We start from the raw sequence: 17,069 nt of genomic DNA, 5'->3' as shown, positions 1-17,069 counted from the left end.
ACTGAACAGCACTTGGAGCTCAGTGAATTGCCAGTGCCAAACAGAAAGAAAGTAGTCCCTTAGTATATCAATACTGTTTCTTGGAGAGATGGTCCATCTTCAGCAGAGGTGCCACTAAGCAAGCAGTGAGTAGATAAATGATTCCTATGCACCTCAGTTTTGGTGGGGCCTCAGCCTGGCACCACGCTGGTTGCCTTTCCACCGCAGTGCCCTACAAGTCAGACATGTGACAAAAGGCATCAAAATTCCTCCTTTAGCATAGTCCAGTCCTATACTTTCTTCTGTAAGCTCTTTGGTTTCCTTGTGCTTAGAAACTTCTCTTCCTCAGACAGGAAGAAAGAAGGCTCTGGAATGATGATCCAGGAAAAAATACAGAATGGGATCTCTGCAAAGAGAACGAGTCACAAGCCAACCCTGGAAAACCATGAAGGAGCCAAAGGCCTGGATAAACTGGACCTTGGGTTAGTTGCATTGGCACCTTTCCTGAAGCTCAGGCAAACTTTTCCGTCATCTGAGCTTCAGGTTTTCCAGTTCCTTAGAAGTTCTAATTGAAACACTCCGAAAACACCACATTGGCTCTGACAATTTTAATTGGTCATTTCTTTTTTCACAAATCCTGCTACAATCAATGGAAGTCCATCCACATTAATCAAACTTCTGTTTTGCTTCCCGAATTAGAAGCTATAAACTTGCAGCACATAACCTAGAAGTGAGAAATACCAGAAGAGGTTATATTACATGTACCACAACAGTTTACTTGCGGACACACATCCCACTGCACCCAGTTCCAGCCAGCTGAGTCGGTAATCAGAGGATCAGCTGCTTCCTTAAGATCTTAATTGTCCTGATGATTATTTATTTCTTCAGCCTAGCAACAGGTTTCAAATTAAAACATGAAACCCCACTAGGAATAAATCCATCATCATCCCACGGCCTGTGCTCACTGACACTCTGCCTAACATACTCCTCTGGAACCACCAGGAAATCATCAGCTTTTGATAAAATTTTGGAATTAGTGACAGTAGGAATTGCTACAGTGCAATTCTGGAGGGATGACTACTCTGTCAGCAAGTTACCAAGGACACCATCTGACGTCTAATCCTGAAACTGCTGAGTGCTCCCGAATAATTTCAAAAATAATTTTCTGAAACAGAAAAATCCTTTGATAAAAACAGCATGTTAGTGCAAACTCATGTGTCTCTTATCACAGTCAGATCTTCTGAGATATGTAGCTTACAGCTCAAAAGATATCATGATTCCCTTTTTACTGTTATTACTGAAGTATGTCCACAAAAGAGGCATTTGTCATCTCAGACTGTGTGGTTTCTGCCATACAGTAACTATTAATGCATGAAAGTAAGCACTTAAAAAGTAAATCTGGCATCTTACTCATAAAGTAGATGGTTTAAAATTTTCTGTATGGAGTGGTTCTAACCTGAAACAAACACAGAACTAGAGAGGAGCTTTTTATGACTCAGAAGAGATGAATCAATGTATATATCAAATAAATATCGAATATAGAAACTCTATGCCACATGGAAATAATTTTTTCCCACAAATACATCAAGGTTGTAGAAGGAGTTATAACTGTGTTCCTTTTCCTATAGCTGATCCAGAGGTAGTGTCTGTGTATATAAACGTAATATCTTACAGAGTATTAAGGTAAGAGAAAGGAGATATAGGTTATTTTTCAGCTCTTCCGTAACGTTGGTAAATGGTCTTATGTTCTCCTGAGGGGGGGCTTTTTCTTCTTTCCCTTTGCTTTGTATTGCTTCTTTCCTTAATTTTTAACTTACAGGGAATCCATACGGAAGTCACTAATTAATGTCAGAGGCAATCTCTTCAGAGTATGGAGTGCTGAGGAATGTTTATGCACTAAACACTAACAGCTCTTAAACTGTCAATCTGTCAATGTCAAAATGCATCTGTTCAAATGCTTCAGAGTCTGTGTCCCTGATTTTAAGCTTATCTAGTTGGAGAAAACACATCATACTATGTTTTTTTCAAATTCAGCAAGAGTGGTAGATGATGGAGTAATTCAGGCTGGAACAGATCTCGGGAAGTCATTCAGCCCAACCTCTGGCTCAAAGCAGAGGACAGCCAGCAGCACAATGTCCCTACTTCCAGGATTTAGCACCGCTGCACTCCTAGCCTGTAAATGCAGCACCTCTGTAGCATACTAGGAACAGGATGATCCCATAGAGCTTGAGGAGATAAGAAACATTTCACTCCAAGTTCATTTGCAGTAAAAGAGGACTTCTACTCTCACAAATAACTGTTACCACCATTTATTTTGCTTTGCCTATGTGAAAGAAGGCAGCTCAGCCAGGATCTCATAAGCTGCTGCTGATCTCAGGTGCTAGTGGAATCGGAGTGCCTTTCACTGACTGCTCAGAAACTCAATCTGTTGGTTCACCCAGTACCTGTAAATCCAGTATTCCATTATCTATTATGTTTCCTAATTGAACATAAGTTGTTTAATTGTTCCCTCACTGAAGTACTATCAACAAAGCAATTTACCAACAAAATGCAAACAAAAGTGAGAAACAATGCATCACTGTGTGGTTTCTATTGCTTTGACAATTCCTTTTAGGAAGTGCATTTAGAAGGTGACCTCAACCTACTCTCACTGTGAGCAAAGACAATAAACAAAATACAGTGAGATTTTCAAACCTCACAGTCCATTCAAAAGTTTCCTCATCCATTTCTGATCCGATGTTCATTAGGACACACTGAGAACAGAGCATTCATTAGTTTTCAATGAGGCTTACGAGTGCAACAGGAATGTGCCAACACACATTTGGCTTTAAATGACTTCACCACAGTACTGTTCTAAATGAAAGCTACTAAGCTATCATAAATTACATTAAAATTCCTATGAAAATGGCATAGTTCTTATGCTTTAAGATTCGTGGTAACCCTTGACCTAACACAGAGCACAGAGATAACTGCAGAATCTTGCAACATGATACATAGTATTTTTACTTGCTTAATTAAGGAGAGCTAAGAACAACTTGGCACATCTAGTGAAGGCTTTCTTAGCCTTTGTTCTCTTACAGTGTCACATGGCCAGATACAAATACGAGCTGTCGTCACAAACAAAGCAGAAGAGTCATTCTCCACATATATGTACTGGGCTCTGGAAAAAATGGATCATATTTTCAGATCTGCTGTTTATTAAGGCAACTTTTTTAATGACCATGGAGTTTTGCTGGTGGGGAAAAGCTGAAAAAGAAGGTGTAATTTCGAAGATGAACCATTAGGGGAAAGTTGTTCACTCTAAGTCAAGCCACACTGGCTACACTCCTGGAAGGATGAGAGGGTATAAAGACAAAGCTACTTCCTTACAAAGAAAGCTCCATTCATGCACGAAGTTCCCGTAGCTCCCTTTTCTCTCTTGAGTGTTAAGTGTCATTTCCCATGGTTGATTCACCCCACAGCCGTGCATACAGCTGCTGTGTTGGGTTGTCAGTGGAACTGTATGGGCAACAAAAGCTCCTGCAAATGCTTTCTCCCTGAGCTCCTCAGCCCACCCTTTGAAACCCTCACCTTTATGTAAGACTATTCAGTTCACGGATGATGGGGTACAGTTATCAAAATAGCTTGATATTAGCATAAATCAAAGAATTGTCAATATTTACTATTTACAATCAAATATTACCAGTAAACACAAAATACCAGACAAGTATCTCCTTTTCATTAACAGTCCTATGTTAATAGGAGTCATATCTGGAAAAATTTCACTTAACATTCAGTTAAGCTGTGACAACCTTTATGGTGACATAAAACCCAGAGGAACTGTCATGGTTGGACTCATGTTCAGTAGAAACTGAAGACACTTGGCTGGCCAGAACACAGTTTGCATTCATGCAGAATTGCCTGAATCTTGAAAATTACCTCCCATCTTGACAAGTCATGAGCCAAACCCCTAGATTAGGGGTATTCAGCTAAAACAATGTTCCACTTGTAATAACATCTCAAAGCTGGCAATATTATGAATGACAAAACAAATAGAGCATCCATGACAATGGCCATATTTACATGAAAATTTCAGACTAAGGCAGCTGCACCAGCAGATCTAACCCGCATTATAAGCAAACCCTGAATTTTGTACAGTTCCCCTGACATCAGTTACTGAAGTTAATTTCTATTTCTGAATCTGCCTACTTATCTCTTACCCCCTAGATTAAGGTGATACACTGTGCCTGTTGGTGGCAAAGCCTCCAGCTGGTTCTAAACCCAACAAGCCACAAGAATCTTGTTCAGAGCTCTGCACGTTTTGCACAGAGCAGGGGGGAGCGAGGCTCACACCAAGTGTGGGGGAGCCCTGTGTACACAGCCTGTGTAGCCTCAGCAGGAGTGGGACAAGGAGCCTCACTCGGCTGCACTGGCCTGTTCAGGGTCTGCCCAAAATCCATAATCAAAATGTTTGCTGTAAGGCACTGTGTAGGAGCGTGACCGCACATGACTAAAGCATATCACTATGTCTGTGACATAAAAATAGGCTAAAAATAAAAAAAAAATAATTAAAATTCTTAGTCAGGAAAATAATGTTTAGTAATTTCTTTCTCCTTTTTTTTTTTTTTAAATTTAAAATATAAATGGGACTCCGTGTTCAAGAGTAAGCCAGATTTTATTTTTTTCCTGCACTCTGGCATAAGCAAACACTTTTAGGTATGCAAATGAGGAGAAAATGTGGCCTCTTTCAGCAATAATAAGTATCTGCCTGTTGCTACCTTAAAATCACAGCAATCACATCTGGTAACTGCCCTTTTCTCATGTTTCCACTAGTTTTCAGACTTCCTCTTGTGGTAGCTTGAGACTGCGCATCTGGATGTTTTAAACATACAAAGGAATTGCTAGAGCAAGCAAAAGGGAAAACGGTGCCGAGACTTAAGATGTGCAGATAAGCAACTGGTGCACCGTGCAGCTAAAGTAACAGAGAGACGGTGGGGAAAAGCTTTTTCCAAAGAGGAGAGCACAAGTTTAGGCAGAATGAAGACTCACATTGGCTGTGGCTTCGTTTTTCAAGTACTATTCATCCAAATATATCTTTTTAACAAAACTATAGCTGCACCATCACCAATCATTAAGTTTCCTGGAGACAGCACTCCCAAAACAGACAAAGAACTAGCAGTGGTAAGTGTTGGTTTCATCTTTGCTTCAGATTTATATTGTTGTTTCATAAGCAGATGTTTCTTTCTTGTTTCAGCTGAGGCTAAGGAATGACTGTAGCATTCTCTCCCTGGAGTCTCTGGAACTGCTAGCTAGCTAGCAAAGGTATCAGCTTTCAAAAGTTACAACTGGAGCCAAGTAATGTTTCCTCTCTTAAAATTTTTAAAGCCAGCAAAGAAAGTGATTTGGTTTGTTTTTTTTTTTTTTCCCTTAAGTCTGAACATACAAAATATTTTCATTAAATCATCGCGATAATGATCAAAAGATTGCAATAGTAAGAGGGGAGAAGGGCAAATAAGAGACATCTAGTTTTCTTACTTAAATCAAATAGAAGTGAAGGCTGTTGAGACTCCCTTAATGCATGTAGCACAGCTTTCAGAAGTGTATTTTCCAGAGTGTTTACCGTGTGTTGCATAAACACAGCTTTAAAGGACATTGCAATTGAAAGCAGGCTTGAATTTCAGAAGCCATTGTGACTAGTTTTGACTTTGAAAAAAAATCTCATCAAGGGTTTAAAAAAATATTTTTTTCCCAAATCCTATCTGGAACAGAAAAAGGAGTCTGGATTTCTGTGATATTAGCAAATTATAGCTATAACTCTACAGCATTTTATTCTAACCTTATTTTAGCCCTGTGGACCTTCATAAAAATGACATTAAGGAGAAGTCCATTTAAAGGGAGATTGAGATGGATTATCCTTATTTTAGCATGTAAATTATAGACATTTCTCTTCTTCAGCAGTAAATCCATTTTAAGGAAGATTGAGATAAATTATTCTTATTTTAGGGCATAGAGATTTGAAAGTTGGTCACTTTTCTCTAGGAGTTTGTGTGCATCTTGGGAAATCTTGCCAGGTTAAAGAAGGTCTGGGGGAGGGTAGAGAGAGAATTTCCAGATGGCAGCTGTGTTGGAGAGTTTAGGAAAAACAGACAAACTGACCCAAAAAGGGCACTCCTCAGTCTTTAACAAAACAAATTCACCCAAGGTTTTTCCTTAGCAGCACAGCAGCCAGGGGATGGGGGGGTGGAAGGGGCCAGTGCATTTGGGAGAGGAGAGTGGGGTCCCACATGTCTAAGTAATTTAACCACTCAGATAATCTCTTTTCTTAGACACAGCCAGGCTTTTATTCAATAACAGCAATCCGCATCTCCCCTCATCTGTTTCTTTCCAACAACCTATTTATTATGTGTACTCAGAGGAAAATTACAAGCTGGTTTAAGTCTGCAGTTCTTCTTTGTCTTTCTTGGAGTATTCTTGGGTAATGCTAACTGACTGCCTTTCCTCACACCCTCCATCAGAACAGCCCCAACACTCAGCATCAGAACACAAATTGCTATGCTGCAGCTGGACTCTGTTTCATTAATGGGCTGGATCAAAATTCCAGATCACCACAGCTCCCTGCTGACTGTGGGGAAACTGCATTTCACAGCCTAGGCCAAGATGTGGTTTACATAGACATTACATTTTCTTCAAAATTCTGTTCTAATAGAACAGCTGGTCATGTTCATTTCTCATCTTCAGTAAAATTTCCATTTCAGAAAACACTGAAAGGGGGCAGCTTTTTATTTAGAATCCTAGCAAGTAAAATTCTTTACCATGACTCGTTTTATATTTGGTTGTATATCTCTCTCCCAAACCTAAACTAGCAAGAGCAGAGGCCTGATTCTTGACTAAACTTCAGTTCTGATGTACAGTCTGTATGATATCACGGTACCTCATTGGGAGATGCAAGCAGAAGCATAAGAAAATCTATCAAACTACGCCAAAGTGAAAACTGGGATAAGAACAGAGCCTCCAAACTGGCTTGCTTGATTATGTTCATAATGCATTTCACATAATCTCCACCAGGCCCCATTAACTATGTGTAGGCAGCAGCTAAGTGGAAGCAAAGGTGAAACCACTCTATGCCCTTTACTTGCCACAGTCTCTGCTGGAGAAATACCACATCAGAAGTTACAGAAATCACAAAAACTAGTCTCACTCTGTGCTTAATCACGGTGGATGGAGAACCTTCTGAAGGAAATGGTGTAACATTTTGATTAAATCCTTTTCTGAGTAAGCCCTGAACCATTTCCTATGCAGGGTAGATGAGGTTCCCCTGGACTTTGTGAGGAGGGTGGTGAAATTCAGGGTTGACCAACTACAGTCATCAAATATCCTTTGCTTTATTTTGCTGATGTTGTGGTCTTATCCCCAGTCTCCTTGGGTGAACTTCAGCAATTAATTAGACACATAAAGCAATGTTTCCCTTGGGAATACTCTCTGGCTCAAGAACTTAAGTGTTCAGTCATTTTGTCAGGCTTCTTGTAATCCTCAGTTTGAATAAGTTCTCCCTGATACTTCTGATATATTTTTGGCAGCTTTACCTTGTTTAGTTGTTTTCCTACCTATAGTTAATATTTTTGATACAATACCTGAAGGATGTTCCTTCCTCTGCTACAGACCATTTTTACCAGAAAGATCACCAACCTGCAATCTTCTTGTCTAACAGCACCATGGGCAAGGGCATCTCAGCTCTGTGCTCAGCTCCCATTTGGGTGGCCTGCACAGCAGTTTGGGAACACCTGCCCTTTGACTTGGCTTTGTAGCTTTTCTTTGACAGCTAGGCATCAAATATCATCAAATATCACAAACCCATACTTGAGAGAAAGGGAGGAGAATTTAGTGGGTATCATTTTAGGAAAGAGAAGAAAATAATGGGATTTGTCCTGTCTTTTTGGCCTCTTATGACCACTATTTTTTTAATGAGAGATAATTTTATGGATTGCCACCATGATTGTATCAGAAACATCAGTCTGGCCATAATGTGCTGGAGCATTCAGTGGAGTTTTATGTACTCAGATCTTGATTGCCTGCAGCGTCCAAGCAACTGAGATGTTACCTTCTTCCTCAGGTCTTAGCAATGTTTAACTCAAAAGCAAACACATAACATTCAAACAGTTCTGTGCAGTCTGAATAAAAAATGGGGTTTTTCCTTTGAAAATAACGTGGTCTCATTTGTGAGGTTGCTTTGATACCTTGACAAGTTTCTCAATAATCCAAATTCTTCCAAGAAAACATTACAGAGAATCTAAAACTGTAAGCAGGTTTAAACATCATAAAGAAACAAAAAAAAGACAAACCCATTTTTACTCTGTAGTTCTACATTAAAGTTCTATGCTCTACTTAGTAAAAGCAATTTATTAAGTAAAGGTGATCGCTAATAATGGAAATGATTGCTTAATTAGCAATGTTGCGTGATCAAGGATGTTTTGTGTCAATTAAGGAGATTCTGCTGGTGCCTCAGTTACTAATTTTGAAAAGAAAACTTGCAAATTACAAATGGAAAGCTAACACCAAATGACAGAATTTATTTGTGATGTTTAACTGTTTCTTTTATGAATGTTGAAGTCTTTGTTCTCTGCTTTTTCTTCCCAAGCAATACCTGAATAAATACTATGGGTGCCCAAAAGACAGTTGCAATTTATTTGTCCTGAAAGATACCCTGAAGAAAATGCAGAAATTTTTTGGGCTGCCTGAAACAGGAGACTTGGATCAGAACACTATTGAGACAATGAAGAAACCCCGCTGTGGTAACCCCGATGTAGCCAATTACAACTTCTTTCCAAGAAAGCCAAAATGGGAAAAGAATCATATAACATACAGGTACTGACTGGTGATGGTGGGTTCTGCTCACAATAACCACAGTGCTCTCAAGAACCAATCAGACAAGCCACTGAGCACTAGAGTAGGTGCTTAGAGGGCTAAACAGGATTCCTTGAATGAGAATCCCCTTGTGTTTGGATGACTACCAGATGCTTTAACAAATACCTCTGTCACTGTAATATTTCAGGAATAATCATCTTAAGATCAACTCTATGGTTCTGGTTGAAACTAAAGAGATTTGGGGTTTACTCTTTGCTCTGCAGCAAGCATCCTGAGGGAGCTGGAGCAGGAGTATCTCACAGTACTTATTGATTGCAGAAGCCAAACTCATCTGCATTCAGCAGTCCTAAAAATGGAGATCATCAAACAAGTTTTAAAATCAATCATATTTCAAGTATATACAGACATGAGTTAAAGCAAGTCTCCTGCAATAAGTTTGGCACATTTCAATTTCTTCATCTTCAGCTAGAGAGTGAGGGACCAATACAGCTTTAATTACAGTCAATAGCAAAAAAAATCATTACCTTGAGGTGGTCCAAGAAGAAACTTTTAGCACCAATGAGAACAAGCAGCAGATTTGTCTGAGCCGCTTGACTTAGTCTGCTGCTCCCTCACAAGTTTTGGCTCAAAGCATCCCTCAGGTTGTGACTAACCCAACAAACACCGAAAAAAAACGTGGTAGCCCTCAAAGCTCTCACTTGCTTATGTGCTTCCTCTGATCCTTCCTCATTCTCCTTAGGCACAAAGTAGTTTCCCTCACTGTGCACAGCCCCAGCAGAAATCAATTGGAAACTGGTCTTTGTATAGAGGACAGTGGGTTATGAAATAAGGCACAAGGAAATCCAATTAAAACATATGAAGAAGAAAGCAACACACTTCAGAGTTTGTCCCTTTCTCATATCAGGCCTATGTCTCTATCATATGTGCTTTTTCCTCCTATTTCCCACGTAACCTACACACTAGTAAAGGATTAGCATTCAACAGGATGAAACAACACACAGCAACAAAGAGGAGGGAGAAAGGCTGCTTTTCTGAGAAAACCATCCACACTTGAAACTTTCAGAATGTTATTGAGCTCCTTTTCTGATCTCAGTGCTGATGCAAAACCCAGAATATTTTGTGTAAGGCTCACTGCCAAGCAGGCTTTACAGCCTCTGGATACACAATTTTCTTCTTGCTGCTGCATCAATTCCAAAATAAAATAAATAACAAGAACCACACCTAAACACATCTCTAATCCAAAGGAAGGTGTTTAGATCTCATGTGTTAATATCAGCAGTGTTACCTCTGAACTGGTTCACCTCTAAATCTACTCAGCATGTAAACAACTAACACAGGGAGTAGGTGTGTGAGTTAATTAACTCTTGCTTTTACCTCTAAGGATTATAGGCTATACCCCGGATTTGGATCCTGAGACAGTAGATGATGCCTTTGCTCGAGCCTTTCAAGTCTGGAGTGATGTCACACCGCTGAGATTTAACCGAATAAACGATGGAGAAGCAGACATTATGATTAATTTTGGCCGATGGGGTATATTTTTCTATTTTTACATATGTTTTTGGTTTTGTTCCTTTCATTAATCCCCAGTATTGGAATGATCCACCCTCAGTAAGTAGCACCCATGAGCCTTTCTGGCAAATCTTGTCCTTGTTTGCACTTGGCTTATACAAGCTAAGATCTAATTTCACAAGGATTTTTTTTCCTTACTTATACATGAGAGAGAGAGAGTAGTATTTCTACAATATCCTTCTACTATATTTATCTTTCCAAAAGAGAATTGCTAGGGGTAAAATTTTATTTTTAAATTTACAAATCAGAAATGGAACTGAGAAATATTGGTACAGATCTTCAGACAATGTGAGCTGGCTTCCCACCACAGAAGAGAATGGAATGTCATCATACCATTTATTTATAGCTCTGTACGTTGTTTTCCATTGATAGTGGTGAAGGTTGTAACATACTGGAGCTGAAAAATGGATTTCAATTTTGACTCCATAGTTGGTTTCCATTCTTTAGCATAGCAGAATGAAGGCTTTCAATGTGTTCTTTGGTCTGGAGGAATTTAAAAACATGCATCACAAACTGAATTATGGTTTGAGTCCAGCTGATTATAGGTGACTTGATTCATTTTCGTTGTACATGCCTTCTCAATTAATTTTGGTTTCCTCTGAAAGAATGTTTATAGTTTTCCCTTGTAAACACAGGGAATTTTGACTTCTTCTGGACAGTCACAGAATTTTTAATACTAATGAAGATACTTGTACAGCCAATCACTTGGGAGGTAGATTTTGGAAGTGAAGTGAACAGTTCAAAGAATAACTGAGCTCTTTGTAAAAGCCTTCATTTCAAGCTGGTTTTCTTTGCTTTAGCTACTGATGAGTTGACCTCAAAAGCTTCAGAGATTCTGTACACTCAGATTTTCATATCCTCATCCAGGCCAGCTCGGTTCACAAAAAAAAAAAAAAAGAAGTCTTATAAAAGCATAAGTGTTTCTACTGGTTTTAGAACTTGCTGGTTATAGTCAGCTCAGAAACTGTGGGCAAAGAGCTCCTTGCACATTCAGTCATTCTTATCACTTTACTGAATGTCACATCCACAGGAGATGAGTCATCCCCAAGTTTGTTTCGTTTTTAACCTTTCTCTTAAGCAAAGAATCTGCTTTGAAATAAATGGGAGTAAAGCATCTAACGTATGTTAAAATCTTCTCCTTGACAACTGACACTACTCTCCTGCAATGAATGAACTGAACTAGTATTGAGAGTGACACCAGCCTGAAATCAGTGTAACAGAGTAGAGAATCAGGCCTGTGTATTTAGGGCTTCTGTTAAATGGCAAGACATCAGACCAAAAGGCCAGAAATGATGCAACTAGAGATGCTGGCAGCCAGCTTTGATGCACAGGTCAGTGTGGTGGGAAGGTTATGAATACCAGGGCTATGCCCGTGCCAGCCTGCCTTACCCACATGTGGTGGACTTCCAAGAAAAGCCTACAGTGTAATAACAGGAGAGCTACTTAACCTGCTGCTGCCCTGTGAGCTGCCTGAGCCTCAGGGTGGTTGATGTGGAGGAGGAATAGGCTCCACTCAGAGCAGCAAGATCAAGTTTTCCCGAGGCTCACTGCTGAGACACTCAGCTTTGCTTTCCTGCCCGAAGTAGTGAGAATCCTGCATAAAGAAAAGAGTAGCCTGCAAGATGAAATCTGACTTTACTTTCCAATTTCTGTGTTGGAGACTGATACAAATTACCTCAAAGTATCCCTCATCTACAACATTTATTTTTCAGCTCCCTATCAGTCTCCATTGAGAAGTAACAGCGTATGCAGTCATACATCTAATGCACAATACTTCACTGTTCTTCACAATCTTTGATTCCTTTGCACAATACTTCTGAGATATAAAATAACATGCTGTGACAACTGCAGTACTGACACTTAATGTTCTTTGTAAGAACTGGCTGCTTCTCTTCTGGTTCAGTCTTGCCAACGCAACCCAAACCAATAAACTCCCTCACCAGAGTATTCTGCTGCTGTCTTGAATAGGGAAGTGCACATGATAATCATCATTCATGTAGAGAGTCTGACAGAGCTGAGGTCTTTAGAAACTGAGATCATTTTGTCTGCTTCCTCCTGCAGAACACGGTGATGGCTATCCCTTTGATGGCAAAGACGGTCTCCTGGCTCATGCCTTTGCACCAGGGCCAGGAATTGGAGGAGATTCCCATTTTGATGATGATGAACTGTGGACTCTTGGAGAGGGACAAGGTACCAGACTATTTAATGTTTCAGAACATATAGCCTGCTGGCTGCTGTATTTTAATGCTGTTTCAGGGCACTGCACTAAATGTTTTCATTGACTGTCAGTAAATATTAGGAGTTGAAAACTCATTTCTATTATTTTTATGATTTAGATTGTTCTCTACAACAATTTTATGTAATTCCTTAATAAATGTCACAAAGGATTTCCCTTTCTGTTCCTCTACTGCTGCCTCATGAAAAACTGAATTAACAATAGGCCTGATGCTTCATAACCTTCACAAATTGTGGTAAAAGTACAAAGCCATGACTACATTTTTGAACATTTCAGTTCTCAGGCATTCAAACTACACCACCTCTTAGTTCATTTGTAAGAGGTAGACTAGTCAATGTTTTTCTGCTGACATACCCTTTTAATATTATTTAAACTGTGGCTCCAGTTGTTAAAAGTAGAGCCATCCACCTGAGCAAGTTTTTATATATTCACAGTATCTTAAAAACAACTGGACTATAAATCACTCATGCTGATGAGTGAAACAAAATTGACATCCAACAGTGGACTAAGAACACCTCCAAGAATCTTTAACAGGCAGTTCTCACACCTTTTAGAAGAAACAACTGCAGTTCAGATAATATCATCTGAACTAGACAAACAAGGCTAAGTATTAGTAGTTTGGAACCTCTTTTTTTGCTTGAACTTTTCTACAACCATATACTAATTATAATTCTTGTACTGTAAAATAATTTGGAACACTTAGAATAAGAACGAAAAGTCATGTTTGTCTTTCATTTCACGTTCTAGTTTTCTCATCTGTCCTCCCATGAAAAAAAAAATTGAACTTTAATACCAAAATAGTCATCTTCCTTCTGTTGGGCTGTGTTTTACCTTTAGTAGAGTCACTGACTAGTAACTGTACTACCTGGACTGGATCCCTGCCCCAGAGACAGAAGGAAACTGTTTCCATATAAGTGAAAATACTACACAAGCAACCAGTTAGTTACTGCCATTAAAAGAAATGCTATGGATAAGTGAATTATCTATATTAATATGCATATATATATATATATATATAACAGCACCAATACTGTAGCCATAAGACCACATGTGATAAACTGTAATAAATCCCAGGATCTGGGTGTGCCTGCATTTCCACCCTGTCCCCCTGTGCCCAACAGATCTCATTCAAGTCACACTGGAAATAACCAAGTGGTTTATGAGGCACAAGACATGTTCAGCTCATGTTCAGCTGCTGCCTGGAACCTTTGGAACTATACTGAACATTTCAGACCATATTACCAATAAAATTAAATTACTAAATGTATTAACAGCATGTTTATAACTTTGCCTTACCATGGTAACAACATATATATTTTTCTGGGCTGATTCTAGCACTTCACTGTGAGTAATATCCATGTAATTCTTTTAAAATTGCCAGTTATTATTTCAGCTCTGATCATCATGCCAATAGAGAGACCAGCAGCATATTGAATTTCAAAGTGGAAATTCAGACTGCATTTCTATATCAGTATCTTCCAGGAAAAGAAGATTTTTTTTTATATCAGTTGGTGGCTAATTTCACCACTGCATTTGTTCTGCTTGTAGTGGTTAGAGTGAAGTATGGAAATGCAGATGGTGAATACTGCAAATTTCCCTTCTGGTTCAATGGCAAGGAATACAACAGTTGCACAGATGCAGGACGCAATGATGGATTCCTCTGGTGTTCCACAACCAAAGACTTCGATGCAGATGGCAAATATGGCTTTTGTCCCCATGAATGTAAGTAAATCAATGTTTCTACAGTTTTTTTCCTGGTAGACTTTTCCCTTAGTTGCTCATCCACTTCTCCTTGTACTTTTCCCGCTTCCTTTCTGGCAGATTTAGATTTACAGCTCCTCGTTTTCTCTAAGCAGACAAAACTCATTACACTCTCCCTCGGTTTAGAAGAGTTGGTAGCTGATGAAGAACCAGGTCAAGGTCTTTCTCTAAACACACAAACATATTAAATGTGTGCCTGAAGCAATGTCAGCCCCATATATACATCAAAGACACTCCAAGTTAAGTTTTACAGTCAAGGAAAGACCTCTGAGAGTAAGGATTGGGCAAAATTTGGAGTTGGAGGACACTAAATGACAGAAATGTCTCCCTAAATTGCAGACCATTCCACAAACAATTGAAATTGCATCTTCTGCAAGAGCAGTAGCTGAGAAAAATGAGTTATTAAGGATGAAACCCATTAAGTCAAACCTCCATAGCTTTGCTTACCAATTTTACCAACTGGTGGCCCAGGTTGTATAGGAGCCCTTGCAGAGCAACATGACACTATTATTGTCACAAATCACCCTTTAAATGATCTCATACTGCTTTTCAAAATGAAAATTACCAACTTTCTAGCTAACACCTGTGCTAGTACAAATTTATTTATATGTTGCTACATTGCAAAATTGCTAGCCAGGAGAGCACTTGCATTTTTAGAATTTAGGGTTTTATTTTTAATGCATGTCTTAGGACTCCTCCTCATGAAGCAGGGACAACAGCCCACTTTAGATATGGGAATTAATGTCTTTCAGAAACCACAACACTGCATCAGTATCCGTACAAAACTGTTAGAGGGTCTAGGAAAGCTATGACTGTACTTAATTTCCAACTTTTTGGAATGTGAACAGAATCCTCTGTTTCACAAGCAAATGATTTCACATTTGGAAACACTCATGTAAAGATTGGACAAAGTGTATAATGCCTTCGTGTAGCCAACACAAGTATACACAAGTTTATTATTATCTTTCAAATGAAATTATGAAAACATGTCTCCTGTTAAACAACAGGAGCACATTTTTCTGTGCTTGAAAATCTTGATGAGTCTTTACATCTTGAGGATACAACATTTTAGAGACTTTATTAGTACAAGTGTGAATTTCATCTCCTGTACATCACACAGCAGGAAACCTTTAGAGAAGCAATTAGGTATAATTGGCTGTAGCCTACTGAGCAAGTTTATCAGCAGTGAGAAGAGTAGAGGAGGTAAGCTGCTTTTAGCCACTTGTTCCATCTCCTCTTTGCCAGTTCCTGGCACATATATTAACAGACATTCCCAGAACTGCAGTTTCCCACATTCATTTATTTCCCTTTGTACTGCTATTAGCTTTGGGTAGATATTAGCAGGGAGTGCTTCATCTTTCACCTTACATATCAAGCAATGGATCCACAGGGTCATTAAAACTCCTGCCTACTACTGCTGGGTCATAACAAATAATAAGAGAATTATGAAAGAGAATAAACCAGAAAGCAATGGTGCTTTTTTCAGACTCGTGCTAATCCTACTTGAAACACTAATACTAAATTTACCTATAATATTATGGCTACATGCAATATTATGGCTACATGCAATTCCTACAAGGAAAGAGAAGGGAGATTGCTGGAAGAAAATTAGTGATACTTAAGATGCAAAGCTAACAAAACATCTTCAGGGGTTTGTGAGCCCAAGAAGGCAAAAGCACAGCCCAGCATATCCCAGAAGCCTCACAAGTACTATAACACATGTATGTGTGTTAATGTGCTCGTGTCTGCTAAGAACACACGCGGTATGTGTAGGTAGAAAAAGTTCAGGTGCTCTGTCTCCCAAACTTCTCCAGTATCCTATTGCAGCCAAGCACTAAGTAGACTCCTACTTGACAGATTTTGGGGCTTTTTCAAGCTTGTTTACAAGACCCTACAGTTTCCAATATAAAATTACAGATTTTCTGCATCAGGATGCTAGTGGTTTCCAAAGATAATCTTATAGAACATGTCAGTCTTCTAGCCCTAATGTGGTAAAAAATTATTCTTGAATTTCTAAACCCCTAACTGCATATTATAGATCACATCTAGAGCCAGGATCTACCATGATGGCAGCTATTTATACAACCACAGAGGATGAACAAGCAGGAGTGTGAACTTTTAACAGACTTCAGTTAATTTAAAAAAAAAAAAAGTTATCATTTAATTGTATGACTTTCAGAAGTAGCTTCTTTAGCCTAAGATTTCATTCAGCAGGCTATATGTATGCACGTGTACTTACCTGCACAATCTTTTTGTCCTGAAACTTTGCTACCTCCTTCATTTCCCGCTTTCCCCAAATCTTATATCCCTCAGATTAACCCTTTCAGCCAGAAAAGAGAAAAATTTGGCTTATTTCTTTAAAATGCTCCAAATACTCAGATATAGTCAGAGCAAAGCCCACATTATAGGTAACTGGACAAATGGAGATCCATGTACCCCAAATTATACCTTTGTAAAATCCTGAAGTCATTCAAGGCTGAATAAATAAGCAGTGAAGCACTGTCAGGAAGAGTTCGTTCTGAAAGTGAAGTTCCTGGATATGCTTGTGTCAAGGTTTCTGAAACAGAACAGAAGGAACAGCCTTTTGTTTCTGATGTAATTGTTTTGCAAGATCCATGAGTAGTTATTCACAGATGGTTCTCATTAAATCCAGAGTGGCATTGTTCACTCATTATTCCAAGTT

The 17,069-nt window shown here is 39.0% G+C and overlaps 1 protein-coding gene across 1 annotated transcript in view; it reads left to right on the top strand.

Annotated features, from left to right (window-relative positions):
* The first annotated feature begins 4,805 nt into the window (after positions 1-4,805).
* Positions 4,806-17,069, top strand: part of MMP2 (matrix metallopeptidase 2) — a 32,870-nt gene continuing 20,606 nt past the window's right edge. Inside the window, exons 1-5 of the mRNA XM_027666252.1 lie at positions 4,806-5,139; positions 8,594-8,820; positions 10,202-10,350; positions 12,451-12,579; positions 14,174-14,347. Coding sequence (XP_027522053.1) covers positions 4,996-5,139; positions 8,594-8,820; positions 10,202-10,350; positions 12,451-12,579; positions 14,174-14,347 — 823 coding nt within the window. The 5' untranslated portion in view covers positions 4,806-4,995. The remainder of the gene's footprint in view (positions 5,140-8,593; positions 8,821-10,201; positions 10,351-12,450; positions 12,580-14,173; positions 14,348-17,069) is intronic.

Source organism: Corapipo altera, unplaced genomic scaffold (assembly GCF_003945725.1).
Source record: "Corapipo altera isolate COAL_440 unplaced genomic scaffold, ASM394572v1 99, whole genome shotgun sequence".
In the NCBI taxonomy this organism is placed as follows: domain Eukaryota; kingdom Metazoa; phylum Chordata; class Aves; order Passeriformes; family Pipridae; genus Corapipo; species Corapipo altera.
Note: the sequence above shows the minus strand (reverse complement) of the source record. Positions and strands in the feature narration are given on the sequence as shown.